At 41.4% G+C, this 22,563-nt stretch overlaps 1 protein-coding gene across 10 annotated transcripts in view; it reads right to left on the reverse strand.

The window, feature by feature from the left end:
- Positions 1-22,563, reverse strand: part of PLCE1 (phospholipase C epsilon 1) — a 129,697-nt gene that overhangs the window by 35,251 nt on the left and 71,883 nt on the right. For all 10 annotated transcript variants that reach the window (XM_035137908.3, XM_088670332.1, XM_035137906.3 and 7 more), the window contains 3 exons: positions 9,146-9,291; positions 7,460-7,718; positions 5,138-5,352 (listed from right to left, as the gene is read on the reverse strand). In XM_035137908.3, coding sequence (XP_034993799.3) covers positions 5,138-5,352; positions 7,460-7,718; positions 9,146-9,291 — 620 coding nt within the window. The remainder of the gene's footprint in view (positions 1-5,137; positions 5,353-7,459; positions 7,719-9,145; positions 9,292-22,563) is intronic.

Below are 22,563 nucleotides of genomic sequence, written 5' to 3' on the forward strand. Positions count from 1 at the left end.
CAAGGCAATAAGCAACTATTTTACTTTTAAAAGACAACTGAAGGCAGTCCTGTTTAGGGAAGTTTTTAATGTTTGATGCTGTATTGGTTTTAATATTCGGTTGGAAGCCGCCCAGAGTGGCTGGGGAAACCCAGCCAGATGGGTGAGGTATAAATAAATTATTATTATTATTATTATTATTATTATTATTATTATTACACCAATCAGCTGACTGGTGCAAAAAGCAATCCCCTCGAAAGTGAGCTCTCGGAGCCAGACTCTTTGAAGTTATCACCTGACGTCATGATGGTGGTCTTCCCCTCCCGTCAAAGTTGGCCCATGAAGGGTGGGGAAAGGATCAAAAATGAAAGCACAAGAGGTGGGTATGCAAAAGCAAGAGGAGAGGGGTAGCCCCTGCGACAGCTTCCAGAATGGGCAGACTGAAAAGGTTTGACAACTATCTGTTCCCAGCTCCTAAACTAGACAATAACTGCATGCACATTACAAATTGTTCAGTACATTCCTAAACCAAAATTACTGTGTAGCAATATGCCAATCTGTAATATGGTTTTTCAGCAATAAAATAAGAACAAAGAATGGAGTCCTATTCTTCTGTTGATATCACTCACTGTGTACATCCACACACACAATAATTATCAGCACACTCTCTCTATATATGCCTGGATGCAAGTCTGTCAAGGAAAAAGAGTGGCTTCACAGAGGTCTAGTCCCCTTTCAACTGCAAGTACAAAAAATACTGCAAGATTCTTTGGAATGAAACAGCATAAATTCTTCCAAGTGTTAAAGCTACCCCCAAAAAAATGCTATCGTATAAATCAAGTTGCTTGATGAAAAGCTCTGATCAAAAGTGAAAGAATGTGAAATTTAGCCTGAGAAAAAAACATGACATGGAAAACATTATGTCACTAAAACTCCCCACTGTCATATTAGAGAAGTTTCATTTACCATAAAAGGGTATTACTATCACTAAAGAATGAACTATAGGCAGTTTACAGATAATAGTTCCTTGGCACAATCAATTGTCAGTATATTCTTTAGAAACTTATTACAAAGGCCAAGATATATGAGTGGTGTCTCTCCCCACCCCACCCCATGGCACCCACTGCTCACAACGCAGAAGGCAGCTGTCACTGAATGCTCCTTACAGACTAGTTCTCACAACCCCATAGCTAAGCAAACTCTTAAGTTACTTGTGTTAAGTACCATATTTTCTTGAATATAATGCTCATCTTTTTTGGCCAAATTACATTGTGAAAATTAAGATGAAGATAGATTTGATGGCACATTTACATTCACGGGCAAACACTTCCTTTGGTTTCAAGGTTCTGAAAATTGAGGTGTGCATTAGATTCAATGGTGCATTAGACTCGAGTAAATACGTGTGAGATTATCCATAAAAAAGTACCCCTGTGTTTCCTTTGGGCCCTGATGGGTACAGTATAATCATTATATATGAATCACATAACTTGAGATAAATAAAAGCTTATGTTTACTTTAAAACAGCAATATTTACATTACTGCAAGATATAGTACAGGTAACGACCAATTTAAAAAGGTAAAGGGACCCCTGATCATTAGGTCCAGTCGCAGACGACTCTGGGTTGCGGTGCTCACCTCGCTTTACTGGCCAAGGGAGCCGATGTACAGCTTCCAGGTCATGTGGCCAGCATGACTAAGCCGCTTCTGGCGAACCAGAGCAGCACATGGAAACGCCGTTTACCTTCCCGCAGGAGCAGTACCTATTTATCTACTTGCACTTTTGGCGTGCTTTCAAACTGCTACGTTGGCAGGAGCTGGGACTGAGCAATGGGAGCTCATCCCGTCGCGGGGATTCGAACTGCCAACCTTCTGATCGGCAAGCCCTAGGCTCAGTGGTTTAACCCACAGCGCCACCTGCGTCCCAGCGATCGATTTAGGCGCATCTAAATGACGTGTGATTGCACACACACACACACACACACACACACACACACACAATGACACCAAACCTCAAAGTAGCCCCAAAACGTCATAACAATGGCACAAAAAGAGTTGCAACGGGGCAGAATGGGCAGGGTAGAACAGGAACATGGGTGGAATAGGGCAGAGTGGGCTTACACATGCTCCGCTGACATGGGGGACTGGAACATAACCCCTGCACAAAACAAGTATGGCCTGTATGGGAGCACAGAACACAACCAAAAACACAATAGTGGCAATTGTAATAAGCAAAAAAAAAAACCCTTTCAAAAACTTTCTAAGGATTCTTTAGGACTAGCCTTCCTTTACCCAAGTGATCTCCTAAAGGAGGAGGCAAAAAGCCACCTCTTTATTTCTAATCCTCACTTGTCAAATAATCAAGCAAACCAGCACTCTCAATGGTTGGTTGTTTTTTTTAAGGTGGAGATTTGACAGATCAAACTAAAAACTCCATCTGCTTCAGCAGTCTGCTTCTGATATTGGTCAGTCAGATATCTTTGGAAAGGTCACAAGCAAGTCACAAATGCAACAATCTTCCTTTGGTATTCAGTTGCGTATTAGCCCTGCTTTTCTGTTCTACTAACAAATGGAAGATTTATACTCATTCAGTTATTATATTATAGAGGAAAGGTTTAAAGTTTAGGATCTGATTTTTTTTAAAAAAAAAAATAAATGTAAAGACGTTAAAGATTGAAGAAAAGAAATGAAAAGATATGAATCATTAAAATAATGGTATAATGAGGCTTTCTAAATACTTTTCAGTTGTCAAAAGGTGAAGTGAAAGGCTTGCTCAGCATCAGATGTTGCTCAACCACCGAGAATGAAATAATGCCAGATGATAATAATGCTATTAGAAACTATTTTGTCAGGAAGCAAAGATGACTTCATGCACATATTAAGGAAATAAGAAAATTTAGAACATGATGCTGGTGCTACGTGCGGAAAAAGGCATTTACTGGATGTGTTGTCTTAGTGGTTCAGGAAGTCTTAGGATCGGACTGTTAAGAAAAGTCATGATACATAATTGAACAACTGTGATTCTTTCCCCTCCGACCAGCATTGTGAAGTCTAAGGGCCAAAGTACTCATTACATTGCAGCTCCTACCTCCTTGGGATGGTGTTTTGCAATGATATTGCAAAGCAATTTCCATCATCCCTGACCATTGGTCATGTTAGCTAGGGATGATGGGAGTTGTAGTCTCAAAACATCTGGAGGCCTGAGTTTGCCTATGCCTGATTTAGGAGCAAGTTCTTGAGTATACTTAATCCTTCTCCTGTCAGCTGCTCCTGTCCCTAACAATTTTTATTCTCTCCAGTGTCGCAGAACCAAGTTTACCCTGCAAACATGGATCCATATGCCAGGAAGAGATGAATTATCCAGGGGGAAGTATCTGGCATGGATATCTTTACCCTTCCAACTTTCTGCTCCAAGTGGTTTTGCAACAGAAAAGGAGCTACGCTACATATAGCTGCAGTATAATATATAATCAATATACCCAATAGCCTCTGTTAAGATAATTGCGGTGCTCCATGTAACCAGAACAAATTTACGCCTTGGATTTAATGTATACTGGGCAAGAAAGCAAAATTAATTTAATATGTATTTCCTTCTTAGGGAAGATGGCAATATATCCAAACCAAATTATAACACCTTCTCAAACAGCTTAGACAGAGAAACAGTGACCTTCCCCAGGACCACCCACTGAACTTTACAGATGAGCATGATTTTGGACCTGGGACTTCTTGTGTGGCCAACTGCAAAATGCTATTCATTATACATCACAGCTGCCGACCTTTAAGAAGTATCCTTCATGAAGAGCCACAAACAGATATTATAAATCTTCTTGCGAGTACAGATCTAATAAAATCTTTCAAGCATTGCCCAATAAAGTCTCCACTGCTCTTATATAATTTGCATTTAAGTGCACCGTGTTCTGGACTTTTAAGTGGTTTTCTCACAACACAGAGAGAAATTGGGGATCTGAGGTCAGAGAACATGAGCTTTCATAATTAAAACAACACCTGTGCTGAATGGCTGCACTCTATTGTGAATATTCAAAGAGTTTATTCGTCTGATAAGCTTTCCCCAAGATAATTTATGAGCCTCAGATAACTTGCCCTTAAAAGTAGTGGGATTACGAACAATAATAAATAACCTTTATTTTGACTGGGTCAGAATGCTGTTCCAACAGGATATAATGTTCTGAGCTAAGATCAACAGAGATGCCATAGTGCTATTCCTGGCATCACTGAACAAGCCCTAGTTGCATCTGTAGCTTTCTAAAAGCTTCATGCACAAGATGAAACAGCTTTGTCTGGAAGTAATTACATCATGCGGGAAGATAAAATTTAATGAGAAGGATTCTAAACGTCTGAGTGACATGATTCCATGCATAACTGAGAAATATCTGGAACTGGAAGCAGTCCAATATAGCAGATATTTGCTTTAAAGAAGCCCTCCCCAACTTGGTGCCCTTCAGATGGTTTGGACCTCAGCTTCCATGGCTGCCAGCAAGCGTGGTCAGTGATCAGGAATGGTGGGAGTTAAGAGGACACTAGATTGAGGAAGGCTGCATTAAAATGACTTATTTCCAATTACCGTAATTACTTTTATATAGCAAGCACATTAAAATAGGAAAACACATATAAAACTGACACGTCAGGGTGGTTTACACATAGTCTTGGGCCTACATGCTACACTTGTCCTCCTCTGGTCTGGTTGTGAGGAGGAGTTCAGAAGCTTCTGCTTTCATTTAAGATCAACCACAGTGTAAAGTTTACAATGTCATCTCACCTCCAACAAACTCCAGTCAACTTTTAACTATGAGATTAGTTGGGGGTGGGGGTGGGGAATCAACTTCAGATCATAGTTTATGAAGCAATTTTGCTTCATTTAAGTACTTAAGTACATTTAAGTACTTAAGTAACATTTAAGAAGTACAGAAATTGCATGGTTAGATGCAAAAAGCCTTTTAATTTACTGTAATAGGCAATTTGATTAGACTGTTCCCTTCTAAATATTGTTATTGGAATTTTTAGTAGATGTGTTATAACAGAATATATACAGAATACTCTAACTGGTGTTTTTTTGTTTGTTTAGCAATTTGAAATGTTTTGGGTTTTTTATTCAAAACAACAACAACAACAACAACAACAACAGCAAACCATAAAGCCTTACTGATAGCGGTTTCTGTCCTTCAAAGAATTTTTTCTGGAATTTCCATTTTCATAGTCGATGAAATTATCTTCTCCATCTTCAGATTCCAAGCTACGATTACAACTCCGAATGGTTTGAAAGATGTAGTTAGCCGTTGATTCTTTTTCTGTATTATGTAAGCCGTCTGGACCTATCCGTTGTAAATAGTTATCTTGCCCATTGTACTCTGCAACAAACTAAAAGAAAATTCATGCACATCAGCATTGTTTCAGTAAGCATAATTACTGTACTTCAGATGGACATTTCAGTCCAAAAGATAACAGCAACAGCATCTTGTATGTGGGAGGTGATTCAGGTCATGCTGTAGTGCCCTGCCAGCTGGAATCCTGTTAGATCTACTTACATACATTAGAAGTCTACACATGCCTGCTCACCAGCAAGTCTCATTGAGTTCCATAGGGTTTTCTCTCAGGAAAATGGATATAGGATTGCAACCTTAATTACTGTATATTCCTGTGTATAAGACTACTTTTTAACCCAGGAAAATCTTCTCAAACGTTGGGGGTCGTATTATACACCGTGTCGTATTTCTTATACGGCAAGTATATCCCAAACTCTATATTTTAACTGGAAAAGTTGGGGGTCGTCTTATACGCCCAATCATCTTATACACCGGAATATACGGTACTACCATGTTTTAAGACACATGCTGGCTCTATGTGACCAAAGCGCTGTTTGCATGGCACACATAGTAGGAACTTTGAATTCTTCTGTCTCGGTCTCGGTCTCTCTCTCAACAATTCTGTCCTGGAATGACTGAATTTATTGCCTCCAATTCCATGCACATATTTGCTGGCACAATACGCAAGAGATTGTTTTATAAGACAGGGAGGATTTATATTTGCATTGAATATCTCATACCATAATTCTCTATATATTTTAGGCAGAATAATTATGAACACACATATTTGGAAGCAAGTTTAATTAACCAAAACAAGGGCCCGTTCCAATTACATGCCCAAGGCCCACATCATTTCTAAATTAATGTTACGATAATAAGTGTCTACCTTTATATTTAAGATAAAAGCTGAGGTCTTTAGAGTACTTCATTTAAGCCGCAAGCTGTGCGTTATTTCATAGGTACATATTGTGTGCCAGTTATGACCGAAATCAGCCTGCATGCTTACGGTGTCAAACATTAATTTTGCTTTAACCACCACATCCACCTCACTGCAGAGTAGCTATCTATACTTGATAATAGTGATAGTAAAAATGTTAACAATGAAATCTCTGTGTAATATGTGAATTTGAAGGCATAAAACCTGAATATTTAACAGAGGCAATATTGGGAATTTAATCCACAGACAAGATCCAAGGCATGATAGACTCAGTTCCATGAGCCTCAGGGAGCTTTGTCCTTTGTCTCTCCCAATCCCAAATGGGTGCCAGCTTTTCAAAGAATAAGAGTAACAATAAGAGTAACAACAACAACAACAACAACAACAACAACAACAGGTCACAAGCCTCTTGAATACATTTTGGAACTTAGTCTAGATTCCCAACACTGAACACATACACACCACTGTTAGATAACAAGATTATGATTAACAGTAGTAATCTTAATTAATTAATTGTAATTTGGCATTGGGAATTTACAGACTTTGTGGAGGAAAAAGGCAGCAAACAGCACTATAAAGTGGGATCGGTAATTCTCTAATCACCTAATCCGGAATAGTCCAATTCAGCTGCTAGACAAGAGAACGCTATTGGAAGACTAGGGGCTTTTACATTACACATCTATTTACTTTAGAAAAGGGACAGAAGGATCTGTCATATAATCATTGAACTGTAGAGTTGGAAGGTCCAATTTCACTTCCATTTTTCCAATCATAAATTCTCCATATTTCTGCATCAGTTTGCATTAAAAAAATTTTTTTTCATGAAAATTCACCAGCATTTTAATGTTCATTTCTCCTAACGCATGCAGTTTTGCATAATACACAAATTTTGAAGATTTTTTTCTATACATTTCTGTTCATTATTTCACCAATATATGCATCTTTGTGCACTTTCCCCTAATATATACATTTTCCCAGACTTCCTTTGGTTGGAGAACTTCATTGCAAAATTAAGAGGAGTGTGAATTTTGAAAAATAGCTGTGTTTCCCCCCAGTCTGCATATAGTTTCAGGAAGTGCAAATTACCGTAGATAAGGCACTAAAATAAAAAACCAATCCAAAATCCACCCCCATCATTCCTGTAGGATTGCATGTATGCATATACATTTTCATATTTGGACAATTATTAATAAAAGCAGGGATTATTGCTGGTCTTTTAGTTTACCTCCAGTGTTTCATCCTGAGAGTTATACTGAGGACAAAGTCTGATGAGGCTTGCAGTCCCATCCAAAACTTCACAGAGTTCTTTTAAAAATACACCACAGAAAGGAACGACTTTACAGCCTGGGATATTCAGAGCTCTGTTGACAACTTTTCTATATTCAGATGATGATTCGTGTTGCGCCATTGCATCTTTCAAACTTCTCATTGTTTCAATATCAGACTGGTCCATGAATTGCCACATTTTTAAAACTTTTCTTGACCTATTTGAGAAAAAAGCAAGCAAATCATATACTGAAGTTTATTAATTCAAATCAGACTGCTGCATGCGAAAAAGCTTTCCTTCACAGTACATTTACACTGTTGCAGTTTTTTGAAAAATGAAACTCACATCTACTTATGTTACTTATATATGCAAAAATGGATAAAAAAGCAGGATTCCTTTAAAATTCCTAACTAGAACAATTTGTATAAAAAAGCTACACACCTCTTGTAACCACAGGATTTGAGATTATCAAATGCTATGCAATGTAGTTAATAATAAAAATAAAAAGTATCACTGCTTTTGCGTGATGGGTCTTTTAAATTGTCAGCGAGACAAGCTGCTTTGAAAGCAGAGGAGTGGCTTGCCCTGTTGGCTGCAAGAACTGTGGCTGTACTGAAAAATCCAAATAAAGCCTTGGTTACATGTGCAGTTTCTTTACACACACACACACACACACACACACACACACACACACACCTTTTTTTGCTATAGTTTAACAATTTATTCATAAGAACATAATAAGAGCTTGTTTGAGCAGGCGAAAGGCTAACCCATGGGTAGGCAAACTAAGGCCCGGGGGCTGGATCCGGCCCAATCGCATTCTAAATCCGGCCGGCGGATGGTCCAGGAACCAGCGTATTTTTACATGAGTTGAATGTGCCCTTCTATTTAAAAATGCATCTCTGGGTTATTTGTGGAGCATAGGAATTCGTTCATTCCCCCCGCCCCCAAATATAGTCCGGCCCCCCATAAGATCTAAGGGACAGTGGACCGCCCCCCTGCTGAAAAAGTTTGCTGACCGCTGGCTAATCTAGCCCAGCACCCTGTTTTCACAAGAGCCACAGTGCAATAAGACCTGTACAAGCAGTTGGCATTTCCAGGACGCTAGGGAAGAGACTCGTCATTACCTTTAATTCTTGCTTTGTATTTACCGGTATGTACTTTTGATTTTCAATAACATCAATAAAATGTTAATGAAAAATGGTGTATGAAGGGTTTTTAACATTTTTGAGTTGGGTAAGAAACAATTTCTATCAAAAGTTTTGTAGTCTTCCTTTTAGTCTCTAGAATGGCTTTTTCTGTTATCCATGCTCTTAGAAAGCTGGTATTTTATTTTATTTTTAAGTTTCCATGTTTATTGTTTAGAAAGATAAATGATGTGGTCTCTGGAGAATTGTGAGAAAAGACCTGTCTTTCGCCAATTTTAACCTCTGTCATCCATCTTAGTGAATTTTCCCAAAACAGCCTGTCATAAACTCCCTGGACAAGATAAACGAAGCAACTTAGCAACAGAATACTATTTAGCACAGTGACTGACGGAGTGTAGTCCACTGTTTATTTTTCTAAAAGGACAGCTGCAAGTAACAGAAGCTCTAGTTTAATCTATGATGAGTCTCCATCATTTGAAGAATGAGCTGCAAGTACCTTAGGCCTGCCAGGAACTCCATGACAGCGTTGTAGTTGCCCATGTTCCAGCAGCATTTTGCCACGTGTACCACATAGGAGAAGACTTCTCGCTTTTCCTCCATAGACCCAGCAGTCAGAATCAGCCATGTCACCCAAGAACTCACCTTAAAAAAATACAATACAATACAATAAACAAATCACTCATATTTGTATCATATTCTTTATATTCACATAACCTATTTAATTCCCCCCCTCCCCCAATTCAATAAGTTATCTCAGTTTTCAAGCAACTGACTTAAAAGGGCTGCATGACTAAGCTAACTTACTTGGAAGTACCTCTCAAATCAATAAGACTTTCTTTAGAGTAAACATGGGCAGGATGAAACTGAACTCCTGCAGAAGTAAATCACTTTAAGTCCACATCAGGCATAGCCAACATGATACGATATGATAATCTTTATTGTCATTGTCCCATACAGAACAACGAAATTGAGAATCTACATTAAACTTACAACAACCATCAGCCTACTATCCAAAAAATGCATGTCGACTTGCTACCCATCCCGCCTATACATAATTAACCCCTTAAAAACTCCAATACCCCTCCTGATTTGCCCCCTAAAACTGATGCCCAACAACTGAATACAGACCCTCCCTCACAGACTGCCTTTTGCTGCGTTCAAAACCGAAATCACTCTTGGATAGCAGCTATTTCTCAGGCTGCTTGTTCTGGTCTTTATGACCCTACATCTCCTTCCAGAAGGCAGAAGCTGAAAGAGATCATTTCTGGGGTGCACACTATCCTGCACAATATCTGCAGCTTTCTTATAGCACCTGGAGGCATAGATTTGCTCCAAAGTGGGAAGAGTGCACCCAATTATCCTCTCCGTAGTCTTTATGACCCTGGACAGTGCTGTTCTTTCCCCAACCGTGCAACTCCCAAAGCACACACAGAGACCATAGGTTAATACACTTTCTACAGTACTGTACAGTGGTAAAATGCCCTCAACAGGTCCTTTGAGAGATTGTTTTCTCCGGAGGATTCTCAGAAAGTATAGTCTCTGCTGTGCTCTCTTTATCAGGTCTTTGCTATTTGCTCCCCATATTAGATCATCTCTCAACTCCATTCCCAGAAATTGAAACACCGAGACCTGTTCCACACACTTCCCCTCGATAATAAGTGGTTGAATATTCAATTTACATTTCCTAAAGTCCACAATTATCTCTTTTGTTTTCTTTAAATTAAGGAATAGATTATTTTCCCTGCACCACTGCACCAACTGCTCATCTTCCTTCCTATAGGCCGCCTCCCCCTCTCCAGCCGTAATTAGACCAACCACCGTTGTATTGTCTGCAGACTTACTGATCTTGTTACTAGGGTACTTGGGAGAACAATCAGGTGTATAGAGCGTATATAGAAGTGGGCTCAACACGCACTCCTGTGGCGTCCCCGTATTCATACTGAGATCCACAGAGACATGAGAACCCATCCTGACCCATTGGGAACGGTTTGGTAGAAAATCTAATATCCACCTGCATAAGCTTGGCGGAAGTCCCAGGTCTAATAGTTTGGGCACCAGTCTATGCTGAAGAATAGTATTAAATGCAGAACTACAAAAAACAGTCTCACATAGTTCCCTTGTTTCTCTAGATGAGCCAGGACAGCATGTAGTGCCATTGCCACAGCATCCTCCATGGATCTCTTCCCCTTATATGCAAACTGGTAAGGGTCATGTCCCACTGGCAAACATGATATAATGCGATTCCCACACCAGTTTTTCAAAGCATTTCATTATGACGGGTGTAAGTGCCACAGGGTGAAAATCATTCAGGCTGACTATCTTTGATTTTGTTTGGCAGGGGTATTATGGAAGCAGATTTCAGACAGGATGGAACAGTGGCTTGGGCTAGAGACTGATTAAAAATCTTTGTAAAGATTCCTGCCAGCTGGTCCGAGCAGTCTCTCAGCACCCTGCCAGTTACACCATCAGGGCCCATGGCTTTCCTCGTATTTACCTTCTTTAGTACTCGCCTCACTTCTCCCTCTTCCACTCTTAACTACATTCCCTATGGGGAGTGACAACAATATCTCTGGCATCACTACTGGAGCCACTGCTTGTGTCACCTCAAATCGAGCAAAGAAGGTATTCAACTCCCCCCCCCCCCGAGAAGCAGTACTCTCTACAGCTGATGGACTGCTAGGTTTGTAACCAGTCAGATGTTGAACTCCCTGCCACATTTGTCTGGTATCATAATTTCTCAGGTGGTCCTCAATTTTTTCTCTATACGCCGCTTTTGCCTTCCTGATACCCCTCTTCAAATTCACTCTTTCTATCCCATACTGTAAGGGTGACTCCCTACAGGGAGCCAGCCCCCATCATCCTAACGTCCACCTTGCCAAGCACAGAGAGCAGCAGTGGGTCTGAAGCAGCCAGGGGGGAAGGGAGAGAGCAGCCAGCATGCAGAACAATGGGAAAGCTCAGGGGAGGAGAGATGTAGGCAAGGGCTCCAGGATGCTGAAGAGCCATTACACCGCCCTGACCAGGAGGAGGCTGAGAGGGCATCGCTCCTTCCGGCGCAAGAGTTAAGGAGAGCACCACGACACAGGTCAAGGGGGAGGCGTTTTGGGGTGCCCCGACTACTTTGCTGGCGTAGGAACAGACGTACGCCATTGCCGGATTCTGGTTCGGACTGAGAGGTCATATTTTAAGCTATCTCTGCACTGTAAATACTACTGTATATTCCTGCGTATAAGACTACTTTTTAAGCCAGGAAAATCTTCTCAAAAGTCGGGAGTAGTCTTATACGCCGGGTCGTATTTCTTATACGGCGAGTATATCCCAAACTCTGTATTTTAACTGGAAAAGTTGGGGGTCGTCTTATATGCCCAGTCGTATTATACGCTGGAATATACGGGTATGCACAAAAAAAGTCTTTAAAGACAAACTGGACTCAAGCGGAGTTACTCTAGAGTAGCCACGATGACCCTGATCTCCAGTTCTAAAAGCAGAGTTCCTGGCCTTCAACAGTCTCCTAACCTCCCCCGTTATCCAGGGTTTCCTGTTCAGGTACAACCTAACATGCTTTTCCCTGATGACGTTTGCTGTGCAAAATCTAATATAATCTAGGACCGTTGATGTGTATGTTTCCATGGTAGCACATGGTATCCTCCAGATATTGTGCATGATTTGGTGCTTCTAAATAGTGAAGAGAAGGGCAGATCTTCCCCGAGATCTTGCAGGGCCTCGCAATCTCACATGGCCCCGTGGCATCTTTGGGAAGGGAGTGTGGCATCAGACACATTAAAATGCCAGGCCACCTGCCACTACAGCCTCCTTCTCCAATGGCCAGGTTTCCCACCCCTCCCTACTTTTATACTACAGTGGTACCTCAAAATTGAATGGAATCTGTTCCAGAAGTCCATTCAACTTCCAAAACATTTGGAAACCAAAGCGCAGCTTCCGATTGGCTGCAGGAAGCTCCAGCAGCCAATCAGAAGCCGAGGAAGCCCCATCGGACGTTCAGTTTCCAAAGAATGTTTGCAAACTGGGACACTTACTTCCGGGTTTGCAGCGCTTGGGAGCCAAAATGTTTGAGTTGCAAGGCGTTCGTGGTTCAAGGTACGACTGTAGAGTCAGGAAGAAATTTTAATTTCCATCACAGTTGGCCCTTGGGTTAAGAGGTTTTTGCCTTTTTCTCAGTCGGTAGCCATTTATTTAACCTATTTACCTGTCACAAATTAGGCAGGTATGACACTGGGGTTTTGAGAGGATGCACCAGCTCCTGGCCTGAGCTCAGGTGGCCAGGCATGGTGTCATTCACCTCTGGTTGATAGTGAGGTTCCACTTGCATTGATCTCTGCGGCGCTGGGTCCTTTATGCCCACTAACTCCCACAGAATTCCCCAGCGGGTGTGCTAGGATGGTGTATTGAACTTCATATCAGAAGTCTTATTGGGCAAACAGATCCTGGCTCCAATGCCATACCAACCTCACTTACTGCACTGTCAATAAATCTGTGGTCTGTTCCAACCCACACTCATGTCCAATCAATTGGGCACCCTCATTTTGGCTCGGGTGAGGAGTGTTCAATATGCCTACCACACAAACGAACTCTAGCTCCCATTAACCTTGACGACTGGCCATACTGGCTGGGGCTGATGAGAAGTGGAAACCAACAGCATCTAGAAGGCGCATTGACCAAACCTCGTCTGCATAGTTTGGGGGTTGGAAAACCCCAGTAGCAAATATTTTATAATGAGATCTTCTCAATCACACTGTCCCGAGGATGCAATAACTGTAAAGAAAAATTAACAAACCCTCTTGTTTTTGAGGAACAAAGAGCAGCATTCTTTCCAAAAGGAAATTTAAAATCATGTCACTTGTAAAAATGTATAATGATGCTCCTCCATCTATACCTTTTTGATATACTTCACTAAAAAAAAAATCTTGTTCAATATCGGAAATAATTTAAAATAAATAGATTTTGTCTACAGGTTGAGTTCTCAGAGCTTCTTCTTCTTCTTCTTCTTCTTCTTCTTCTTCTTCTTCTTCTTCTTCTTCTTCTTCTTCTTCTTCTTCTTCTTCTTCTTCTTCTTCTTCTTCTTCTGTGATCACTAGAGCTATACTAATATTAACATGCAAAAAACCCCAGCTTCAGATTGATCTAAAATCCCATTATCCCACTGTAGACTACTTGCAATTCTCATATTTCATTAGGCTCAGTGAGAACAACCATCTTCATATATATAGATTTTTGTGTGTTCAAACCCTGATCACATATAGATGGCTACTATTTATCACTCAGAATACGTTCCATTTACTTTCCCACAACTTTTATTAAAGGGGGGGAAGTAAGTAAGTAAGTAAAAGCTATATTTCACATGGAAATCTAATTCAAACCAACTGGACTATTTTACAACGAAATTCCCTAGGGTTTGTTTTCCCCCCATTGTGTAAACACTTATCAACATGAGATAAAAATGTGATCCCCCCTACATTTAGTTTCCTTCTTGAGTCCTGAAGGATTTGTAATTTATATTTGCAGACATATCTTCAGTGATGAGAGCTTCGCATAAAAGATAAAAACGCATTTCCCTTCAAAGAAAGAAAACTATTTTATCTTCTACTGACAGCTAAATATAAAGACACAAACCAACCTTGTAAACTCAACCACAAGAATGCGTTGAACTAATTTAAAATTATCTACAAAAAACAGATGGATTATACACTATATTATTTTACTGTAATTTAGGTAACATCTCCTGAACATCTGATTGTTGACTGCTAGAACAGCAAATCAAATACTGTACAGCAAAGTCCAAGAGAGAGGCAATTTTATCTGCTTTTACTCAGAGCTTCAATTTAATCCAGCATAGGCAACCCTGCAACTTTATTTCTTTAAAATAATATAATTTGGGGGGGGGGGCAGAATGCAATGAGGCCAACAATAAAAGCAATCCACAGTTCAATCAAACCATAATTCAAAATATCACCATAAAAATCTATAGCACAGTGACAATTACAAAGCAGCTATCAGAATTTTTTTAAGGGTTCAAATTTTCCAGTAGCAATGAATTACAAGGCTAACTGCATAAAAATGGCAGTACAATGGCAATGGAACTCATTGAATAATAAAATGATGAACAAGAGGGGATGCAATAAATGCTGGATGTGCCATGATGGGGATAATTCTTTTTCCACATGTGGTGGAGGTGCAGGAAGTCTAAAGCCCCACAGATCCCTCAAGGGGCCTGTTCCTCGAGTCCCTGAGTTGTGCCAGTCTTTGCATAAAAAAATAAACTTCCTCACTTCCTATCCTGGCTGATGCAAGCCAGCTACGGTCTGGATGCAGTGACTGTCCTACTGCTCCACCCTACTACTTCCTGGGTAAAGATTGCTCTGCTTAGCACTATGGGGAATGTAGCCTGCCATTTACCAATGCCAATGCTGAACTATACTTTAAGCACTGATAAAATACTATTGCACCGTTATATCTTATAATATATTTATGTAAATGAGCCAGCACTTCCTTGGTTTTTAAACCTGTGGAAGTCGAGAGAACAAAATGAGCGCAACATATAACACAGCAGATCCTTGAGTAGAGCATAACGGGACAGTTCACATGTAGCACAAAGTCAAGCAGTGGGTGAGCAAGGAGGAGAAAATGTGCAAGTTTCCAGAAAAAAGATCATGCTGCAATGTCCCTCCTTCTGCTCCTGCTGCTGTCATGCTAGCCAAGGGTAAGCCAAGGTTAGGCTTAACATTATGTATGCACTCAAACTTGCGGTTGTGTCCTTCAGGCAAATGGTTTGGAGGTGAAGATTAGGCAATAATATTTGAGTTTAGGGGTGTTGCTTGTTGTTATTTAGTTGTGTCGGACTCTTCGTGACCCCGTGGACCAGAGCACGCCAGGCACTCCTGTCTTCCACTGCCTCCCGCAGTTTGGTCAGACTCAGGATGGTGGCTTCGAGAACACTGTCCAACCATCTTGTCCTCTGTCGTCCCCTTCTAGTGCCCTCAATCTTTCCCAACATCAGGGTCTTTCCCAGGGAGTCTTCTCTTCTCATGAGGGATGTTGCTAGCATGCCCTTATTTTTTATTTTTGAAGATATGTATCTGGCCCTTAATTTTAACATACAAAGGAAAATGCTACTGGCTAATAAATAAATTCCCTTATGATAGTCCATTAAATGCTTTGGAAAAAATCCAAAAACATGTGTATCTTATTCACAGTTTCAGCTGTGCACAACACTGCTGAGGATGTAAGCTGCAAAGTTCTCTTTGTCTCAAACAGAACAAAAAAGGGACACTGCAAGGCTAGCGAATCACCCAATTAACTACTATGCTTTCAGAATCTCCAGTTACAACTCAAGTAAATAAATCACACTTAGGCAGCTATCCTATGCTCATCTGCAGAGGAGCAAGCTCCATTGGACACAATAAGATTTACTTCTGAGCAGACTGGCATAGGACTGTGTTGCTATGCATATGCCCTATGAATAACCCATAAAGGAAAAACAAGACAAGCAAACTGGTTGATAAGTGAATTAGGAAATTAATAGACCTTTCAGACGGTTTACTTATTATATTACATTTGTTGTAAGTGAACAAAGTAAGATGGAAATTGCATAACCTAGAACTAGATCACATTTACCCATAGCAGAAAGAATACATAACTCCAGTTGGAATTATTCATAGAGCCTCCTTTAAACACTACACTAAGCACAGCATAGCTTTGGCCAGTTGTCCTGGTAATGAAAACAGAAGCTTGGAAAGCCTCAAGCACAAAAGAGAATATGGAACTATAAAAAGGGTTTTAGATTTCTTTAGAAGTGCTACTGCTTAACTATTTAACCTGTAAACAACTTGGCAATACAAATGTTTCATACTTTTACATCTAAAGCGGTAGGCAATATTCAGAGGTACATTTTGAGAAGCATCTTCATAAGACAAAAATAAAATAAAAAGAATAAATTGTAAGACTACAGAATCTCCCCCTCAAAACATTTTAAATACTTGTGATTATTATAAAGGAGCTTCGGTTCTATCCAACAGTGTCCCTCAGGTGACAGAAAGATGTATTTCAGCGGAACAAGGAGAAAAAACCATTTCAGCTCCCCCCCCTCTAATCCAGAACTAACATGCTCATGAGAGAAGCACTGATAGTCTTTTGTCACATTTTTCTTCCTATGAGGGGGGGAAATGCACAACCCTAACTAGAACTACAGTGGACTCTCGAGTTACGTACCACTATGGATACGTAACTTTCGGGTTGCAAACGCGGCAAACCCGGAAGTGTATACTTCTGGGTTTCGCCGTGCGCGCATGCACAGAAGCGCTCTATCACACCGCGCACATGCAGAAGTGGCGCCTCCAGTTGCAGACTTTTCAGGTTAAGTACGGTCGTCCGGAATGAATTTAATTCGTATCCGGAGGGTCCACTGTATTCACAGAGCTCCCCTTTCAACCTTTTACTAAGCACAATACAGCTTTCACTGGTGGTTCTAGGTTACTCTGTCTTTCCACTAAATGTGCTCTACAAGGTGGGGGGCACCAGAGCCATTGCCATGCCTACCTGCCACTGTGACTGCCTCCATGCCCGTCTGTGCAGCGGAACTGGGGCAGGCAGCATTCTCTGTTTTGCTTGAAGCTGCAAAATGTCCTGGGCTGGCCTTGATGGGCATGTTAGATTTTGTCAACCTATAAAGGCACTGTGAGGCAAGTAAGGCCAAGACAGAGTTATCTCCCCTTGACCACTTTGCTCTGGAGAAGCTTGACCATTGCTCTGCATAGCACCTTGTTCAAATACACTTAACAATTTACAAAGAAACAACAAAGGAATATAGTTGTAACCAGTGCTGAGGACACCGAGTGACAAGCCAACAACAACAGGCCATACAGTGTTTGTAGAACAGCTGCTGAGACCAGTTCCCTCCTTACTTCTTTGGTCAATAACATGCTACAACAGTTTGGGGGTGAAAATAATATGCTGGACAGACTTGAACAAGCATAGCAACAACTGCATGCACATTAGTAAAGCCAAGCTTTTATAGTGCAATGGCAAACGTGCAGTCAAACCCCAAGCTTAAGCTATTACAGCTTTTATAAAGTCACATTAAGCCCAATGATGTTATCTAGTGGATCAAAGTGTTACACCTTTTAATTTGCACCTTAAAGACCAACTAAGTTTTTGTTTTGGTATGAGCTTTCGTGTGCATGCACACTTCTTCAGATACACACACGAAAGCTCATACCAAAATAAAAACTTAGTTGGTCTTTAAGGTGCTGCTGGAAGGTTTTTTGTTTGTTTGTTTCGACTATGTCAGACCAACACGGCTACCTACCTGTAACTAGAACCTTTTAATTTATATCTTAGGCAGGAAACGTGCTTTGAAGGATTACCATGAAATAACTTGAGTGCTCTAAAATTATGCATGTGTTTTTAATTAATTATGAATATAATTGTGAGCATATTGGAACAAGTAATAGTTTTTAATAATATTACTATTACTGGCAAGTTCTTAAAGAAATGGGAGTGCCTGATCACCTCATCTGTCTCCTGAGAAATCTCTATGTGGGACAAGAAGCTACAGTTAGAACTGGATATGGAACAACTGATTGGTTCAAAATTGGGAAAGGAGTACGACAAGGTTGTATATTGTCTCCCTGCTTATTTAACTTATATGCAGAATTCATCATGCGAAAGGCTGGACTAGATGAATCCCAAGCCGGAATTAAGATTGCCGGAAGAAATATCAACAACCTCAGATATGCAGATGACACAACCTTGATGGCAGAAAGCGAGGAGGAATTAAAGAACCTTTTAATGAGGGTGAAAGAGGAGAGCGCAAAATGTGGTCTGAAGCTCAACATCAAAAAAACCAAGATCATGGCCACTGGTCCCATCACCTCCTGGCAAATAGAAGGGGAAGAAATGGAGGCAGTGAGAGATTTTACTTTCTTGGGCTCCTTGATCACTGCAGATGGTGACAGCAGTCACAAAATTAAAAGACGCCTGCTTCTTGGGAGAAAAGCAATGACAAACCTAGACAGCATCTTAAAAAGCAGAGACATCACCTTGCCGACAAAGGTCCGTATAGTTAAAGCTATGGTTTTCCCAGTAGTGATGTATGGAAGTGAGAGCTGGACCATAAAGAAGGCTGATCGCCGAAGAATTGATGCTTTTGAATTATGGTGCTGGAGGAGACTCTTGAGAGTCCCGTGGACTGCAAGAAGATCAAACCTATCCATTCTTAAGGAAATCAGCCCTGAGTGCTCCCTGGAAGGACAGATCGTGAAGCTGAGGCTCCAATACTTTGGCCACCTCATGAGAAGAGAAGAATCCTTGGAAAAGACCCTGATGTTGGGAAAGATTGAGGGCACTAGGAGAAGGGGACGACAGAGGACAAGATGGTTGGACAGTGTTCTCGAAGCTACCAACATGAGTTTGACCAAACTGCGGGAGGCAGTGCAAGACAGGAGTGCCTGGCGTGCTATGGTCCATGGGGTCACGAAGAGTCGGACACGACTAAACGACTAAACAACAACAACAATAGTTTTTTTCAATTACTAGACATAATTTTAAAGCTGCTGTTTTTGAACTGAGTAGACACATCAGTAAAAGAAAACTTTTTTATCTGAGAAAAGATATGGCACAAGCAGGAGGAAAAATTCTTTACAGAGCCATGAAGACAGAAATAAAGCTCTAAACTGTGGATGAGATTAGCGACCCGCAGAGACTAGTACAGCAAAAAGTACATATATTTCTAAACCTTACAGTGTAAACAGATAAATATAAACTTGGACTGGAATGCAAACAAAGCCTTTGAAAAGTGAAGCAACATGTCCTAGACAAAAAAACAAAAAACAAAAACTATTACAAGTAGAAATAAATGTGGTTCAAGAGATAAAACCTGAGGATCCCGAGTTATGGGGTGGTATTCAGCTAATCTTTTGGGCTAGTGCAATAATTATTGGTAGTGCAAGGGGATTTCTCCCTCTTCTCCCTCTGCACTGTCCCCAAATCTGCTCTGGAGGACTGGGGGAAACTGCAGACCAGATCTAGGAGACACACAGGAGAAATCTTTGCACTGATGGAACACTTACTTCAGTGCCACAATGAATACAAACCATGGTATTTTGTCAACTGATTCACTTTCTTATATACACCTTTTCTACCTATAATACAAAAGTAATTTTCAAAAGTGAAGATGCTGTAATAAACCACATTCTAGGGGAGTGGTGGGGCAGGGCGAGGAGAGACTTGCACCTATTCCAAATCCCATTCAGCTCAGTCATTGGACCTAGGTCTTAATCTTCAAAACTCAGGCCCAAACATAAATATTTTATAAACAATAAATAAATAAATTCATTGCATCTCTGGTTCTAATATATTATTCTATATCAGCTGGGTAGGAAATAATATGCTCTGACCTATTTGAATGTGAAAAAGACGTCAATAGGACACAGCCTGTTCCTCTTCTGAGATAATCACATGAAAATATCTCGACTTAAGCAAAATTAGCACATAAGGTACATAGCTTAGCTAAAGGCTGCTATATGAGCTGTACCTTGGTTTCTAGTGAACATTTTCACCAGCTATACTCGTGCTTTTATTAGTTACAGGTAGGTAGCCGTGTTGGTCTGACGCAGTCAAAACAAAATTAAAAAATCCTTCCAGTAGCACCTTAGAGACCAACTAAGTTTGTCATAGGTATGAGCTTTCATGTGCATGCATCTGAAGAAGTGTGCATGCACACGAAAGTTCATACCTATGACAAACTTTGTTGGTCTCTGAGGTGCTACTGGAAGGATTTTTTATTTTGTTCATGCTTTTATTGTCACTCAGTATACAGAGATGAACAGTGGATATGATTCTGTAAGTAGAACACATCTGGTTGAATGCAGTGGAGCCAGCAAAGAAAAATAATTTCAAAGAAAGAACTAAAACACCAGAAGTACGGTTTGATACTAAAAACAAACAAACAAACAAACAAACAAAAACTAGATTTGCTCTTGTAATTCAAAAGATTAAATCCCAGTTGTATACAGTAGGGGTAGACAATACCATGCCCCACAGGTGTTCCTGGACTACAACTCCCATGCTGGCTGGAGACCTGATAAGAGTTGGAGTCCAAAGCATTTGGTTCCATCATTTATACCAGGGGTAGTCAGTCTGTTGCTGATGACATTGCCCCCCTTCCAAAGCCTAAGTAGGTCAGTTCCCAGGTACACCTGTGTATTTGTAAAGCTGGTCCCCTGCTCTCTCTGCATGATTGTGTGGACAGGTGGAGTCCCCCCAACCCCAGGCGACCACCGAGCAGAATAATGACACAAGACAACGTGCTATGGGATTAAAATTGGCCACAACTTTATTAAGTTTCAGATGTAGGGAGACCTTGGCTCAGGCATTGGGCGTTTATCCTTCCCAGTCCCCAGCCGGAGATCTGGGAGACTTCAGGGTTATCCAGAATGATGTGTGGGGATTGGGCTGGCTCTGGAGAACATATGTTCAAGCAGAGAGCCCGCCCGCCCCCCGTTTCCCCACCATTGGAGGGGAGAGCAATGACAACCTCTCAGCATATGGCCCTTGCCTCCCCTCAAGACCCATTTAATGGGGGAACCCTGAGATCACTGCTGCAAATGGGGTGTGGGTCACCGCTTCACGCCTCCCCTCCATTTAGGAAGATAGGCTAAAGCAGGCATCCCCAAACTGCGGCCCTCCAGATGTTTTGGCCTACAACTCCCATGATCCCTAGCTAACAGGACCAGTGGTTGGGGAAGATGGGAATTGTAGTCCAAAACATCTGGAGGGCCGAAATCTGGGGATGCCTGGACTAAAGGATTCTGCCCAAGGCCTGAAACCGCCAAAGTCGTGACGTTTTGCTGCGGGAAAGGCAAAACCTGCCAATGCAGGAAAATTCTTTTCCGGCCCTTCAACAGCGACCGTGACGTAGCAGCACCTGCGTACCTGTGGAGAAGAGGTTAACCTGCAAAAGAAGACTTAACTGAGGGAGGGCAGGGTGGGAGAAGCTCTGGAGCCAACTGCTGCTTCGCAGGTAAGGTTCACCTTCTGTTGTGTGGGCAAGGTGGTCCCTCCCCTTACCTGGCCAATCCTCTGGCAACGCTTCCCCAGGTGGGATTGGGTATTGGCTGAGGTAGACGGAGACCTCCAGGTATCCAGCCTGGGGAGTATGAAGCCAGCCCGAACTACCAGGAGCCGCACTGGGATCTGGGGGACTGTGTGCGATCACATAAAAGGCGCCCCCCATTTGATGTGGGGAGTCATCATTTTGGCCATATGTCAGAAATGGGACCTCAAGCCTAGGGCCCAAACACAGCTTGCCAGCCTTCCCCATCTAGCCCTCTGAAGTCTCCCCAGGCCACCTCCCTCACTAACCCTGCTTTGCCCCCCACTTTATTTTTCCTAGCTGGAACATGTCCCTGAGAAGGGTTAGTACAGTCAGAATCTAGCCTAAGGCAAAATGTCCAGTAGTTGTCCTGCCCCTTTTGCTTCTGGCCCTGCCCACTAATGGCAAGAAGCCCTCAAAATGGTTGTCCAGAAGACAATGTGGCCTTCGGGCCAAAAAGGGTTACCCAATCCTGCCCTAATGACACATCTCATGCTCAAACAGAGGCAATGCTTCTACATATTAAATTATATAGGACATTCCTGGGTATAAGAACACTACAAAAGCTATGGGCAGGGGAAAAAATAGTGAAAGGCAACGCAGCACTCAGGTGTAAAAAGATTCTCTGCTCCTGTCATTGGTGAACCATGAACACAGCCATCTATTGCTTGGGAATATCCTGCACCATTGCTTTTAGCCTGAATATTCCTTAATGGATTTGACTATTCCTTATTATGGCTCTCCTGCAGTTTCCTCATGCTTTCATGCTGTTGCTACATATTATGAGTTTGATACAATGCTGTAGT

This window comes from Zootoca vivipara, chromosome 5 (assembly GCF_965207765.1).
Source record: "Zootoca vivipara chromosome 5, rZooViv2.hap1.1, whole genome shotgun sequence".
Classification (NCBI taxonomy): domain Eukaryota; kingdom Metazoa; phylum Chordata; class Lepidosauria; order Squamata; family Lacertidae; genus Zootoca; species Zootoca vivipara.